The following is a 16058-nucleotide window of genomic DNA, read 5'->3' as shown; positions in this document are numbered from 1 at the left end:
TCTGCCCTCGGGGTCTCCGCGTATCTCCGGTCTGTCTGCAAGGTCTCCCATACCAGTCGGTCCATTTCTGCTCTATCCGTGCTGTCCCTATGTGTTCTAATCGAAATCAGCTCCCGTCTCACTACTGCCTTCAGCACCTCCCAAAGTATCGCAGCTGAGATTTCCCGTGTGTCATTGGCCTGCAGGTAGTTTTGCATACATTTCCTCACCCTCTCCCACACCGCCTCGTCCGCCAACAAACCGACCTCCAACCTCCATTGAGGGCGCTGAAAACTTTCCTTGCAGAGCTGCAGATCAACCCAGTGCGGGGCATGGTCCGAAATAGCGATCGCCGAATATTCTACGCCCGTCAACCCCGCTAACAAATCCTTGCTCATGATGAGAAAATCAATTCGGGAATACACCTTATGGATATGTGAATAGAACAGAAACTCCCTCCCCATCGGCCGACTAGCCCTCCATGGATCAGCCCCCCCCCCCCCCTCCCCATTTGCTCCATAAACCCCCTCAGTTCTTTTGCCATTGCCTGCACCTTACCCGTTCTTGAACACGACCGGTCTAGGCCGGGGTCAGGGACTGTGTTAAAATTCCCTCCCATAATCAGCCTGTGCGAGTCCAGGTCAGGTATCTTCCCCAGCAGTCTCTTAATAAACTCCACATCATCCCACTTTGGGGCATATACATTGACCAAGACTACCCTCATCCCCTCAAGCTTGCCACTCACCATCACAAATCTGCCTCCCCCATCCGAGATTGTGCTGCCCGCCTCAAATTGCACCCGTTTGTTGACCAAAATCGCGAACCCCCTGGTTTTAATGTCCAGCCCCGAGTGGAAGACCTGGCTAATCCAGCCCTTCCTTAATCTGACCTGTCAGCCACTTTCAGATGTGTCTCCTGAAGCATTATTACGTTCGCCTTCAGCGCCCTCAGATGCGGGAACACATGTGCCCTCTTTACCAGCCCGTTTAACCCTCTAACGTTCCAGGTAATCAGCCTGGGTGAGGGGCACCGTGCCCCTCCCCAATCAGCCATCTCCTTTCTTGGGGCTGCCCCCAGCCCGTGTCACGCTTCCCCCGGCCCGCCTTCTGGCAGCTCCCACCTCCGACCTCCTCCATGATCCCGCAACTAAGTCGCCCCTCGTCAACAGAACAACTACCCCCGCCCCCCCCCCCCCCCACCCCCCTAGCAACAACACCCTGTGACCTAACCTCTGCCATAACCTAACTAAATACACCCCCCCCACCCCACCTGTAGACCAGTCACGGTGACTCTCTACTCCGGCGCCAACAAATCTCCCACCTATTGTTCCCTCTGACACCCCCCCCCCAGCCCCGCCCCCCCCCCCCCCCCAGCCCCGCCCCCACCCATCAACACCACTTCCCCAAACCAGCCATCCTCGAGCAATTGCTCTGGAGAGAAACAAACAAACGAACAAAACCCCAACGCTAGTGCAAATCGAATAAGTAATTGGCACTTCCAATCACCCCGATCCGAACACAAAAAGCCCCCAGCATCACATACCTTAACGACCCTCTTTTTCCAACAAAAACCCAAATACAGGAGTGTAAAAGAAAAACCAGGGGGAAAAAAACATAGCACCAGAAAAATGTGCAAACATCGCTCAGTGTCTTTTTAACACAAGTCCAAAAAGTCCTCAGTTCGGCACCAGCCCTTCTCTCTTGGCGAAGTCCGTCGCATCCTCAGGCTCCTCAAAGTAATGGTGCCGTCCCTCGTGTGTGACCCACAGGCGGGCCGGGTACAGCAGCCCAAACTTCACCTGCTTCTTAAACAGAATCTCTTTGACTTGCCTGTAGCCTGCCCTTATTCTGGCCACCTCCACGCTCAGGTCCTGGTAGATGCGCAAGACACTGTTATTCCAATGGCAGCTCCTCGTGCGTTTGGCCCGCTGTAGCACCCGCTCCTTGTCCAGGAACCTGTGAAACCGGACCACCATCGCTCACGGCTGACTTGCCAGCACCCTGTGAGCCCTGTCCACCTCCACCGGTCAAGGGAAGACATCATCTCCCAACAACTTCGGGAACATGCCCGCCACATACGCTGCGGCATCCTCTCCCTCAGCCCCATCTGGGAGGCCAACGATTCTCAAATTCTGCCGACGAGACCTATTTTCAAGGTCCTCCACCTTTTCCAGGAGCCTTTTTTGTTGATCCTACAGCCTCCCCACCACCGTTTGTTGATCCTCCTGCTCCTCCAGCACCTTTTCCAGCTTCTGGATCGTCCGATCCTGGGCATCCAACCTATTCTCCAGGCGCTCGATAGATTTCTGAATCGGGTCTAAACTGTCCCGCTTCAACGCTGTAAAGCCCTCTTGACCTTCAACAGATGCTCCGTTGTTGGCTGGGCTGTCTGCCGGGGTCCGGACATCGGCCATATTGTCCTCAGCAGCAGCTTCCACACTGCCCTTGTTTGCCCACTTCTTCAGCTGTTTGCGATTCTTTCTGCTTCTTAATTCCTACACCTATGATCTATGTCTGGAGTCAGTGCCCGAGTGCCTATGCCTTTCGATCCAGCACTCAAAAGTACAAAAAAGTCAGGGGGAAAAGGTCCACAAGTCCGACCGGATCGAGCGCCACCAAATGTACGACTTACTCCTCCAAAGCCGTCACCGGAAGTCCTGGATTCAGTTTCTTTGATATCATGGAGTCATAGTCATAAGAGTCATACAGCCCAGAAAAGGCCCTTCTGGGCACCTGCACCTGTCAAAAAAACCCACCTAAGTATTCTAATCCCATTTCCCAGCACTTGGCCCATAGCCTTGTATGCCTTGGCATCGCAAGTGCACATCTAAATACTTCTTGAATGTTATGAGGGTCTCTGCCTCCACCAGCCTTTCAGGCAGTAAGTTCCAGAATCCCACCATCCTCTGGGTGCAAAGGTTTTTCCTCTCATCCCCTCTAAACCTCATGTCCCTTATCTTAAATCTATGTGCACTAGTCATTGATACCTACTCCAAGGTGAAACGTTTCTTCTTGTCTACTCTATCCATGCCCCTCATAATTTTATACATCTTAATCATGGCTCCCCGCAGTCTCCCTTGGTCCAAGGAAAACAACACCAGTCTATCCAATCTCTCTTCATAAACTCTCCAGCCCTGGCAACATCCTGGTAAAACTCCTCTGCATCCTTTCCAGTGCTTTCACATCCCTCCGATAATGTGGATTCCAGATCTGCAGACAATACACTAGCTGCGGGCTAACCAACATTTTATACCATTCCAGCATAACCTCCCTGCTCTTAAACTCTATGCCTCAGCTAATAAAAGGCCACGTGTCTTCTTAATCACTTTACCCACCTGCCCTACTACATTTTTTATCTTTTAAATTTAGAGTATCCAATTCTCTTTTTTTCCCCAATTAAGGAGCAATTTAACTTGACCAATTCACCTACCCGGCACATCTTTTTGGGTTGTGGGGGCGAGTCCTACGGGAAAATGTGCAAACTCTACACGGACAGTGACCGAGGGCCGGGATCAAACCCGGGTCCTCAGCACTGTGATTGCCCTGCTAACTTAAGGGACCAGTACACACGAGAGGTCCTGCTGATCCTCGGTGCTTCCCAGGGTCCTGCCTTTCATCATGTATTCCCTTGCCCTGTTTATTCTGCCCAAGTGCATCACCTCACACTTATCATAGAATCATAGAATCCCGACTGTGCAGAAGGAGGCCATTCGGCCCATCGAGTCTGCACCAACCCTTCAAAAAAGTACCCAATCTAGGTCCACGTCCCTGCCCAATCCCCATAATCTTTTGGTTTTGAGCCCTCGATATGTGCCATAAGACCCCTTTTCTCCTTATCCAATGCTGTATATCCCTCAATATCCAGGGTACACTGGATTTGTTGGTCCCACCCTCTTTCTTGATTGGAACATGTTGGCCCTGTACTCCTCCTATTTCCTTCTTGAATGCGCCCCACTGTTCTGTCACAGATTAACTCAATAGTTTCTGCTCCCTGTCCACTCTGGCCAAATCATATCTGATCTTATTAAAATCGGCCTTCGCCCAGTTTAGAATTTTGATTTCAGGCCCATCTTTGTCCTTTTCCATAACAATCTGGAATCTAATGGAGTCATGATCGCGGTCTGTAAAATGCTCTCCCACTGATAATTGCCTGGCTTTGTTACCCACGTCCAGCACCATCCCCTCTCTTGGAGAACCTTTTACGTGTTGGCTTAAAAAGTTCTCCTGGATGCATTTTAAGAACTCCCCTCCTTCTAAACCTTCCACACTATGACTACCCCAGTTAACTACCCTATTACTTGTACACCTCTCTGAAATTTGCCTCCATATCTGCTTTTCTATTCTGACAAAGCTGGTCTTAGCTATTTTAGTTCTCCTTTGGATCTCTCAATCACACCTCCCATTGTCTGTCATAATCTTCCCTTTTTCACTGTTCCAGGATTTATCCATTTACTTCAATTTTAATTTCCAGGGTTAGGTCTCTGCTTATATGAAATGAAATGAAAATCACTTATTGTCACAAGTAGGCTTCAAATGAAGTTACTGTGAAAAGTCCCAAGTCTCCACATTCCAGCACCTGTTCGGGGAGGCTGTTACGGGAATTGAACTGTGCTGCTGGCCTGCCTTGGTCTGCTTTCAAAGCCAGCGATTTAGCCCTGTGCTAAACAGCCCCTATCATTGTCTCGGTATTCTTTACACTACAGGAGAACAAGTTCTAGCAACTGTAGGTTAGCGGTGAATATGGTTTTGGAATCCACAATCAGGGAAAAAAAAATCAATAGGCATTTGGAGAGGTTGAGTTAATTAAGGAGAGCAAGCACGGATTTGTAAAAGACAGATCATGCCTGAACAATCTAAATTAATTTTTTGTGCATTGTCTGCGTGGATTTTAAGTAAAGTTTTGACCAGATAATGCATGAAAGGTTGATTAATCAAAATTGAGGCTTATAGAATAGGAGGGTCAGTGTCCAATTGGACATAAAATGGCTTCAGGACACAAAACAGCTAGTTTGGCTGTTTTTTGGGATTGGAAGTTGGTAGGCCTTTCTGTTCCCCAAGAGTCAGTGCTGAAATTAGTTTTTGTTTCTATATATGAATTAAAATTTCAAAATGTTCCAATGATACCGAACTGAGAGGAGTGGCAAACAGTGAGGCTGATATGTGTTGCCTGCAACATTAAGTCTATATTGCCTCGCCCTATCCCTTCTGCCAAAGTGTATCACCTCACACATCTCTATATTATATTCCACCTGCCACCTGTCTGTCCATTCTGCAAACCTATCTGTATCTTAATCGCACAATTCTAAAGAGTGCACAGGAAAAAGGAACCTGGGATGCTTCAAACTTTGAAGGTGGCAGGGCATATTGCGAGAATGGTTAGCAAAGCATATGGAATCTTGGGCTTCATAAATAGAGGTATTCAGTACAAAAGCAGGGAAGTTATGCTGAACCTAGTTTTGTCAGTGCAGACTCGATGGGGCGAAGGATGTCTTCTGTACTGTATAACTCTATTGCATCCAGTTCTGGTCACCACACCTTATGTAGGGTGTAAAAGTCCTCAAGAGAGTGCTGGGGTGATTTACTATGAAGGCTGTGAGGATGGAGAGTTTTAGTTACAAGGTTAGGTTGGAATGGCTGGGGTTTAGAGAAGGAAGACAAGGAAAGGATTTCCCATTTGCTGATAATACAAGGACTGGACACACAAGTTTCAGATTTTGAGCAACAAATGCAGAGTTAATGTGAAGAATAACTTCTTTTTTTTTTACACAGCAAATGATAATGACCTGCAACTTGCTGCCTAGGAGGGTGGTGGAAGCAGAAACGATCAATGATTTCAAATTGAATGGAAACTTGAAGGAACTAAACTTAGAGCTAGGTAGATCAAACAGAGGAGTTGGACTGACTGGATTGCTCTGCAGGCGCTGGCATGGATCCAATGAGCTGAGTGGTCTCTATCTGTGCCACACATGACTCTATGATGAAGCATCATGACCCTCAAATGCTCTCACCCATCAGCAGCCAAGCAATGTGCTGGGAAATGCAAAATTAAACCTTTCAGCATGTGAGGCTCCCCACTGGAAACATGAACTCGGTAAAGCATTCTCAAGATGGCCTGACAGTTGTATTTTTTTATCCAACGACTATTGCACTGCTCATCAGGCGGTGAAGAACATGGTAATATCAGGTGTCCCCAACTCAGAGATCGCGTTAGGGAACTGGAGCTGGATGAACTTCGGATCATTCGGGAGGCAGAGGGGGTGATAGAGAGGAGTTACAGGGAGGTAGCCACACCCAAGGTACAGGACAAGAGTAGCTGGGTTACAATCAGGGGAAGGAAAAGGAACAGACAGACAGTGCAGAGATCCCTCGTGGCCGTTCCCCCGCAAAACAAGGATACCGTTTGGATGCTGTTTGGGGGGGGGGGGGGAATGGATAGGAGATTCTGTGGTCACAAACGAAACTCCCGGAAGGTAGGTTGCTTCCCGGGTGCCAGGGTCAGGGATGTCTTGGATTCTTGAGAGGGAGGGGGAGCAACCAGAGGTCGTGGTGCACATTGGCACCAACGACATAGCTAAGAAAAGGGATGAGGATCTAAAAAGTGATTTTAGGGAGTTAGGTTGGAAGCTAAAGGGCAGGACAAGCAGAGTAGTGATCTCAGGATTTCTACCGGTGCCACGTGCAAGGAACAGACAGCGAGTGCAGCTGAATACGTGGCTACAGGGCTGGTGCAGGAGGGAAGGCTTCAAATATGTGGATCATTGGGATATCTTCTGGGGAAGGTGGGACCTGTACATGAAGGACAGATTGCAGCTAAACTGGAGGGGCACCAATATCCTGGGTAGGAGGTTTGCTTGAGCTCTTCGGGAAGGCTTAAACTAGTTTGGCAGGGAGATGGGAACCTATGGATCAGAGGATAGGGTAGCTGTTGAACAGGCAGAAATAGAACACACAGAGTCTGTGAGGAAGGATAGACAGTTGATAGGGCAAAGTTGCATTCGGTGGAATGGGTTAAAGTGTGTCTGTTTCAATGCAAGGAGTGTCAGGAATAAGGGAGATGAACGTAAGAGCATGGATCAGTACTTGGAACTACGTCATTCTGGCCATTACGGAGACATGAATTTCACAGGGGCAGGAATGGTTGTTAGATGTTCCGGGGTTTAGATGCTTTCAGAAGAATAGGGAGGGAGGTAAAAGAGGCGGGGGCGTGGCACTGTTAATTAGAGAGTGCATCACAGCTGCAGAAAACGAAGTAGTCGAGTAGGGTTTGTCTACTGAGTCAGTATGGGTGGAAGTCAGAAACAAGAAAGGAGCAGTCACTTTATTGGGAGTTTTCTATAGACCCCCCCAATAGCAGCAGAGATATGGAGGAACAAATTGGGTGGCAGATCATAGAAAGGTGCAGAGGTAACAGAGTTGTTGCCATGGGTGATGTCAACTTCCCTAATATTGATTGGAATCTCCTTAATGCAAATGGTTTGGATGGAGCAGATTTTGTAGGTGTGTACAGGAAGGACTCCTGACTCAATATGTAGATAGGCTGACTAGGGGGGAGGTCATATTGGATTTGGTGCTTGACTACGAACCAGGCCAGATGTCAGATGTTTCGGTGGGAGAACATTTTGGTGACAGTGACCACAACTCCGTGACCTTTACCATAATCATGGAGAGGGATAGGAACAGGCAGTATGGGAAGGGATTTAATTGGGGGACGGGAAATTATACTGCTATTAGACAGCAGCTGAGGAGCTTAAAGTGGGAACAGTTGTTCTCGGGAAAATGCACAACAGTAATGTGGGCGTTGCTTAAGGAGAACTTGCTGCGAGTGCTGAATAGTTTTTTTGAGACGAGGCAGGAATGGTAAGGTGAAGGAGCCGGATGACAAGAGAAGTGGAGCTTCTAGTCATGAGGAAGAAGGAAGCTTGCGTAAGTTTGAGGAAGCAAGGACCTGGCACGGCTCTAGAGGGTTACAAGGTAGCCAGGAAGGAACGCAAAAATGGACTTAGGATAGCTAGAAGGGGGAATGAAAAAGCCCTGGCAGGAAGGATTAGGGAAAACCCCAAGGCGTTCTACGCATGTGAGAAGAGGATGATCAGGGATAGTGGAGGGAACTTGTGCCTAGAGTCTGAGGAGAGAGGGGAGGCCCTATGTGAATATTTTGCTTCAGTATTCACTAGAGAGAGGGACCTTGTTGCTCATGTGAACAGTGAGAACAGTAACTATGTAAAATGGCAACCTGCAAAGGACCATGGGAATTGTAGTCAATTTGGGACACAGACAGGTACACAGCCTCTGTGTATTGTGCAAACAAACCAGACTTGGCTGAAACTTGTAGCCATTAAGAGTCGATCACCATTTCCCCCAGGACAATAGAGTTTGAATCAAGGAGCTACAACAGTAGCAGACTAAGCCGCGCCACCCCCCCTTATTTGGAAAGGCCTACGTGCCTGGGACAAGGATAGCTAGGACCCACCCAGCTATCGAGGTATCCGCCCCCTAATTGGCTGAGATCGATGAGTGTGATTGAAAACCCTATAGATCCATTGGACCTGGAATAAGGACCACCCAAAAGGGCACGAAAGAGACGAAGGATAAAAAGCCCTGCGCACGAGGGATCGGTCTCTTTTGGGACCGGCTTGTGTGCGGCCAACTGCAGCAGAACAACCAAGTTCAAGGACCTGCGACAATTCCTGAAGGACGAGCCCAGCTGAGATGAACCCAACAACTTCCAAACCGACCACATGGACCCGACTAAAGACCTTAAGTAGAAGTTATCTTAGTCATTAGGTGTAGTTTAGTACGGAGCCGCGTGTTATTGCATAGAGATACAAGTCTTGTGTTATTAATAAAGTGTTTTTAAGCTAATATATTGGTTGTGTGGTCATTTGGTCGACATAAGAAACAGCTTGTGGTTCACCCCAAAGTAAAGAAGGCAACAGAACCAGGTTAATAGACTTGAACAGGTTGATATTAAGGAGGATGTGTTGGAAATTTTGAAAAGCATCAGGATAGATAAGTCCTTTGGCCTGACGGGATATACCCAAGGTTACTGCGGAAGCGAGGGAGGAGATTGCTGCGCCGTTGGTGATGATCTTTCCTTCCTCACTCTCCACTGTAGTAGTACCAGATGATTGGAGGGAGGCGAATGTTGTTCCCCTGTTCAAGAAAGGGAATAGGGAAATCCCTGGGAATTACAGACAACATAAAGAACTAGGAGCAGGAGTAGGCCACCTGGCCCCTCGAGCCTGCTCCGCCATTCAATGAGATCATTGCTTATCTTTTGTGGACTCAGCTCCACTTTCCGGCCCAAACACCATAACCCTTAATCCCTTTGTTCTTCAAAAAACTATCTATCTTTATCTTAAAAACATTTAATGGAAGTAGCCTCAACTGCTTCACAACCTGCTCGCATCTATCTTATCTATTCCCTTCATAATCTTATATGTTTCTATAAGATCCCCCCCTCATCCTTCTAAATTCCAACGAGTACAGTCCCAGTCTACTCAACCTCTCCTCGTAATCCAACCCCTTCAGCTCTGGGATTAACCTAGTGAATCTCCTCTGCACACCCTCCAGTGCCAGTACGTCCTTTCTCAAGTAAGGAGACCAAAACTGAACACAATACTCCAGGTGTGGCCTCACTAACACCTTATACAATTGCAGCATAAGACTCACTAAGACTAGGGAGGTTATGTCTGTGGTGAGCAAAATATTGGAAAGGTTTCTGACACATAGGATTTATGATTATTTAGAAAAACATAGGTTGATTAAAGATAGTCAGTATGACTTTGTGAGGGGCAGGTCATGCCTCACAAGCCTCATTGAATTCTTTGAGGATGTGACGAGACACATTGATGAATGTCGGGCAGTGGATGTGGTGTACATGGATTTCAGTAAGGCATTTGTTAAGGATCCCCATGGTAGGCTCATTCAGAAAGTTTGGGGGCATGGGATACAGGGAAATTTGGCTGTCTGGATACAGCATTGGCTGGCCAAAAGAAGACAGCGAGTGGTAGTGGATGGAAAGTATGCCCCCTGGAGGTCAGTGACCAGTGGTGTCCCGCAGGGATCTGTTATGGGACCTCTGCTCTTTGTGGTTTTTATAAATGACTTGGATGAGGAAGTGGAAGGGTGGGTTAGTAAGTTTGCCGATGACACAAAGGTTGGTGGAGTTGTAGATAGTGTCGAGGGCTGTAGCAGGTTACAACAGGACGTTGACAGGATGCAGAGCTGGGTTAAGAAGTGGAAGATGGAGTTCAACCTAGATGAATGTGAAGTGATTCATTTTGGAAGGTCAAATTTGAATGCTCAATACAGGGTTAAAGGCAGAATTCTTGGAAGTGTGCAGGAAGAGATCTTGGGGTCCACATACATAGATCCCTCAAAATTGCCACCCAGGTTGACAGGGTTGTTAAGAAGGCGTTTGGTGTGTTGGCTTTCATTAACAGGGGGATTGCATTCAAGAGCCGCGAGGTTTTGCTGCAGCTTTATAAAACTCTGGTTAGACGACACTTGGAATATTGTGTCCAGTTCTGGTCGTCTCATTATAAGAAGGATGTGGATACTTTGGAGAGAGTGCAGAGGAGATTTACCAGGATGCTGCCTGGACTGGAGGGCATGACTTATGAAAAAAGGTTGAGGGAGCTAGGGCTTTTCTCACTGGAGCGAAGAAGGAAGAGAGGTGACTTGATAGAGGTGTACAAGGTGATGAGAGGCATGGATAGAGTGGATAGCCAGAGACTTTTCCCCGGGCGGAAATGGCTGTCACGAGGGGACATAATTTTATGGTGACTGGAGGAAGGTATAGGGGAGATGTCGGAGGTAGGTTCTTTAAGGAGGTAACAAGCAAGTTAGACAAAGGAGAACCAGTGGACGTGATTTATTAGATTTCCAGAAGGCCTTTGATAAGGTGCCGCATAGGAGACTGTTAAATAAGTTAAGAGCTCATGGTGTTCAGGGTAAGATCCTGGCATGGATAGAGGATTGGCTGACTGGCAGAAGGCAAAGAGTGGGGATAAAGGGGTCTTTTTCAGGATGGCACCGGTGACTAGTGGTGTGCCTCAGGGGTCTGTGCTGGGACCACAACTTTTTACAATATACATTAATGATCTGGAAGAAGGTACTGAAGGCACTGTTGCTAAGTTTGCAGATGATACAAAGATCTGTAAAGGGACAGGTCGTATTGAGGAAGCAAGGGGGCTGCAGAAGGACTTGGACAAGCTAGGAGAGTGGGCAAAGAAGTGGCAAATGAAATACAATGTGGAAAAGTGTGAGGTTATGTACTTTGGAAGGAGGAATCTAGGCATAGACTATTTTCTCAATGGGGAAATGCTTCGGAAAGCAGAAACACAAAGGGACTTGGGAGTCCTTGTTCACGATTCCCTTAAGGTTAATGTGCAGGTTCAGTCGGCAGTTAAGAAGGCAAATGCCGACTGAACCTGCACATTAACCTTTGTGTCAAGAGGGCTAGAATACAAGACCAGGGATGCACTTCTGAGGCTGTATAAGGCTCTGGTAAAACCCCATTTGGAGTATTGTGAGTAGTTTTGGGCCCCATATCTAAGGAAGGATGTGCTGGCCTTGAAAAGGGTCCAGAAGAGGTTCACAAGATTGATCCCTGGGATGAAGAACTTGTCGTATGAGGAATGTTTGAGCACTCTGGGTCTGTACTCATTGGGAGTTTAGAAGGATGAGAGGGGATCTTATTGAAACTTACAAGATACTGCGAGGCCTGGATAGAGTGGATGTGGAGATGATGTTTCCACTTGTAGGAAAAACTAGAACCAGAGGACACCATCTCAGATTAAAGGGACGATCCTTTAAAACAGAGATGAGGAGGAATTTCTTCAGCCAGAGGGTGGTGAATCTGTGGAACTCTTTGCTGCAGAAGGCTGTGGAGGCCAATTCACTGAGTGTCTTTCAGACAGAGATAGATAGGTTCTTGATTAATAAGAGGGTCAGGGGTTATGGGGAGAAGGCAGGAGAATGGGGATGAGATATCAGCCATGATTGAATGGCGGAGCGGACTCGATGGGCCAAGTGGCCTAATTCTGCTCCCATGTCTTATGGTCTTTGCAGAGAGCGGTGGGTGCGTGGAATGCACTGCCAGCCGAGGTGGTGGAGTCAGAGTCATTGGGGATATTTAAGCGACTCTTGGACAGGCACATGGACAGCAGTAAATTGAAGTGGTGTAGGTTAGGTTAATCTTAGATTAGGATAAATGGTCGGAACAACATCATGGGCCGAAGGGCCTGCACATTGCTGTACTGTTCTACGTTCGATGTTCTACAAGGAGAAACCTCCTTGGGAATAATGATGGAGGAATGGGTTCTCCAAAATGCTGTTCCAAAAGTTTTAGACTTAATCTCTTAATCTGCAATGCAGTAATGGAAAGGGGTTTCAAAATGTCATTTCAATATGTAATCTCAGATCTGCGTGAGAACATTAGCTGGAAACTACCAATGTCTTCCTGAATCTGGTTTGTACTACTGACATGTTTCCCAGTATCTGGTCCTCCCTTACAATTCATCCAAGTCTCCTTTCTACAGTTCCCATAGGATCCATGCAGATCGAGGCCATTCAGCCCAACGAGTCAGCAACGAACCCTCGGAAAGAGCACCACACCCAGGCCCACTCCCCGCCCTATCCATCACCCCACCTACTCTGCACATCTTTGGACACTAAGAATCAATTCAGCATGGCCAATCCGCTTAACCCGCACATCTTTGGACCAATAGAGACTCAATTCCGCATTCGGTCAGGCAGGGCAATCATAATTGCCTCTGATTACATCCTGTTGGTGTGTTGGAGAATAATTAATACAAGTACTGCCACCTTTAGCATCACTGGTGAAAGGAATTGTGGAGAAAGTTTAATTCATTGCCAATTTAGAAGGAGCTACAAACACTTGGCTGTGACAAAAAGATGGCACAATGAATATGTACACAACATATTATCAACTATAACAGATGCAATTTTTAATACAGTGGTACAATCAGAGTATAACTCAATTGGAATCCAGTCACCAAATCTGAAATGCTAATGGACCAATGAAAATCTCTGCTTTACTTTAGAATATGGCATGGTTGCAAATATTCCATGGATGAATTTAAAAATGTACAAAGTTTGTCTTCCTCTACACATTCCTCCCACTTCCAAAATGTTTCTTCTGCCAGCTTTTCTTAGAAAGCTGGAGTTAGAGAGCTAAAGGCGCGGGACAGCAGTGCAAGATGGAAGAGACAACTTATCACTAATATCATATCATATGATGCATACCTAATAAGACATCATCACATGTTCCTTCCACTGCCTGGACAGTCCAACTACACAGATATACAAAGATTGATGGAACTCAAACACAATAAGATAAGCAACTCTGAATGATTCCCTAAAAAAGTAACAACTTAAATTGTCTCAGGAAAACATAGAGTGCAGAATAGGTGCTTCACCCAAGTAGCAAGGAAAAAGTAAACCAATGGGCTTAATCTGCTAGTTAGAAATATCCAACTTTGCATACAAGGTATAATGTATGCCTCCAGAAGTAGAACAGTGAGAGAAAACCAAGCGATACCAAATGAGAATGGAAGCAGAATTTCTTTAAAGGTGGCATCTGTGTAGACTTCTCAAAATTATGTTAATTGTAAATTTCACAGTAAACTGAACTTGCTCCATGTCACCTCTGCTCGTATTCCAAATCGTACATTTACAAAATATTGACCTGGTTGCAAGCAACAAAAGCAGTACCTGTTCACAGTATTATTCAATCCCAAGAATATTATTTAGGTCACTCAACTGGAAGATGGTGCTATCTCCAGACTTCAGATATAAGACAATCGAGTGTCCTAAACTTACGTTTTAATAATAATGTGAAAAAATTTAACACAAACTAATAAAAGTAGAATCAGGAAACTGCAGAGGTTGGCGACTCTAGAAACAATGAGGATTATATAGACAAACAGTAAAAGGATATTTTTGCATTACACCAAATTATACTTCAACACTTTGAAAATAATCGACAAAACAAGTCAAATAACATATTATGATGTCTATGGAAATTTAACATAAACATTAGTTGTAATAAATCTTTTATTAATTTTTTCAAATAAACAAAAATGCATTAAGATGACCTAACTTTGAGCTACATTCAAACTAGATCCTTCAATGACAAGGTGAAACACACATTTTAGCCATCTGTACATTAAATGTAGTTGGTATTTTAAAAATAAACCTACCTGCAGCTGCATAACAACATAATTAAATCGGTCATTTCTTCCACAGCCAATGAATCTACAAACATGATCCTTCCCTATTGTAAAGAGGAAAAATTTGATCAACACTTGAGAGAATTTGACTCAGCTGAAACACGGTGCAGACACGCACTACAGGAAATTGCAATAATTGACAAACCCCAGACGTAATGCATCCAATTGCATTCATGTCAATTTTTCATTAGAGCGCTCTCTTGAGGGGGGGGGGGGGGCGCGACACGGTGGCACAGTGGTTAGCACTGCTGCCAGACAGTGCCAGGGTCCCAGGTTCAATTCCAGTCTTGGGTGACTGTGGAGTTTGCACATTCCCCTCACGTCTCCTGGGTTTCCTCTGGGTGCTCCAGTGTCCTCCCACACCCCAAAGTTTGCATGTTAGGTGGGTTGGCCGTAATAAATGTGCGAGGTTACAGGACTGAGCAGCGGGGTGGCCTAGGTAGAGGGTTCTTTTGGAGGGTCGGTGCAGACTCGATGGGTCGTATGGCCTCCATTTGGACTGTAGGGATTCTATGGAATTCGGCAATTTACCATACAATAATTTGTAGTCTGTAGTCCATAGGCTACTGAACAATGATAGGGATGGAAGATCATAGAATCCCTACATAGAATCCTCAGCATAGAAGGCGACCATTCAGCCCATTGTGTCTGCACCAACTGTCCCAAAGAGACTCCACCTAGGCCCACTTGACCACCCTATCCCCATAACCTAACCTACACATCTTTGGATACTACGGCACAATTTAGCATGGCCAATCAAGCTAACGTGCACATCTTTGGACTGTGGGGAGGAAATCAGAGCACCCAGAGGAAACCCACAGAGACAAAGGGAGAACGTGCAAACTCCACAGAATGTCACCCAAGGTGGGAATTGAGCCTGGGTCCCTGGCTCTGTGAGGCAGAGTACACAGTACCACTGTACCACATGCTGCCTATTCTACAAATGAAATTATCTCACCTCAGCGTGCTAGATGAATTTGCCCTCAACTGTTTCATAAACTATAGAGTTGGATAAAAGGCTCTTGAGATTTGGTAATATTTACAGGGATATCTCCTTTCATATGCATATCAAGTCTACGAATTGTCAATGCCAAACAAAAAGGCTAGATAAACTTTGGCTAATCAGAACTTCCTTGTTTTGATGTCAGTACAACACATGACATGTGACATTTTTAGATGTTAGCCTAAACAGCTTAACAAGCGAGTGCCACAATGTAATCCACGCTGACAGGAAATGTACAAAATACAAGCCAGTTAAGCTAGCACGTCCCAGTTTTCTTAATAAACTCTTAAATTGATCAATTATTGGAGCAGAGAAGGCTCAGGGGAGACCTGATTGGGGTGTAAAAAATTATGATGGGCATAGATAGGAAGGGATTTTTCTCCTTAACGGAGGGTCAATAACCAGGGTGCATATGTTTAGAGGGGATGCAAGGAAAACCCTTTCACCCAGAGAGTGGTTAGAATCTGGAACGGACTGGTAGCAAGGCCAGCATTTGTTGCTCATTCCAAATTGCCCTTTGAAAGCAGTTAAGAGTCAACCACATTATTGTGGACCTGAAGTCACATGTAGGCCAAATTAGGTTAGGATTGGTATCCTTTCTTCTCTATTCAGCAGACTTCCTTCCCTAAAGAACATCAGTGAACCAGATGGGTATTTATCACAATCAATAATAGTTTCTTGGTTACCATTACTGAAACTAGCTCTCAATTTCAGATTTTAAAAAAAGTAATTTGATTAAAATCCACCAGCCGTCTAGCTGGGATTGAATCCATGCATTAGCACAAGTCAGGTGTCATCACCACAATGCCACCATGTCTT

General features: G+C 46.0%; 1 protein-coding gene across 2 annotated transcripts in view; it reads right to left on the bottom strand.

The window, feature by feature from the left end:
- Nucleotides 1-16058, bottom strand: part of LOC140398664 (tau-tubulin kinase 2-like) — a 370126-nt gene that overhangs the window by 178064 nt on the left and 176004 nt on the right. For both annotated transcript variants that reach the window (XM_072487597.1, XM_072487608.1), the window contains exon 4: nucleotides 14207-14280. In XM_072487597.1, coding sequence (XP_072343698.1) covers nucleotides 14207-14280 — 74 coding nt within the window. The remainder of the gene's footprint in view (nucleotides 1-14206; nucleotides 14281-16058) is intronic.

Source organism: Scyliorhinus torazame, chromosome 2 (genome assembly GCF_047496885.1).
Source record: "Scyliorhinus torazame isolate Kashiwa2021f chromosome 2, sScyTor2.1, whole genome shotgun sequence".
NCBI lineage: Eukaryota > Metazoa > Chordata > Chondrichthyes > Carcharhiniformes > Scyliorhinidae > Scyliorhinus > Scyliorhinus torazame.
Note: the sequence above shows the minus strand (reverse complement) of the source record. Positions and strands in the feature narration are given on the sequence as shown.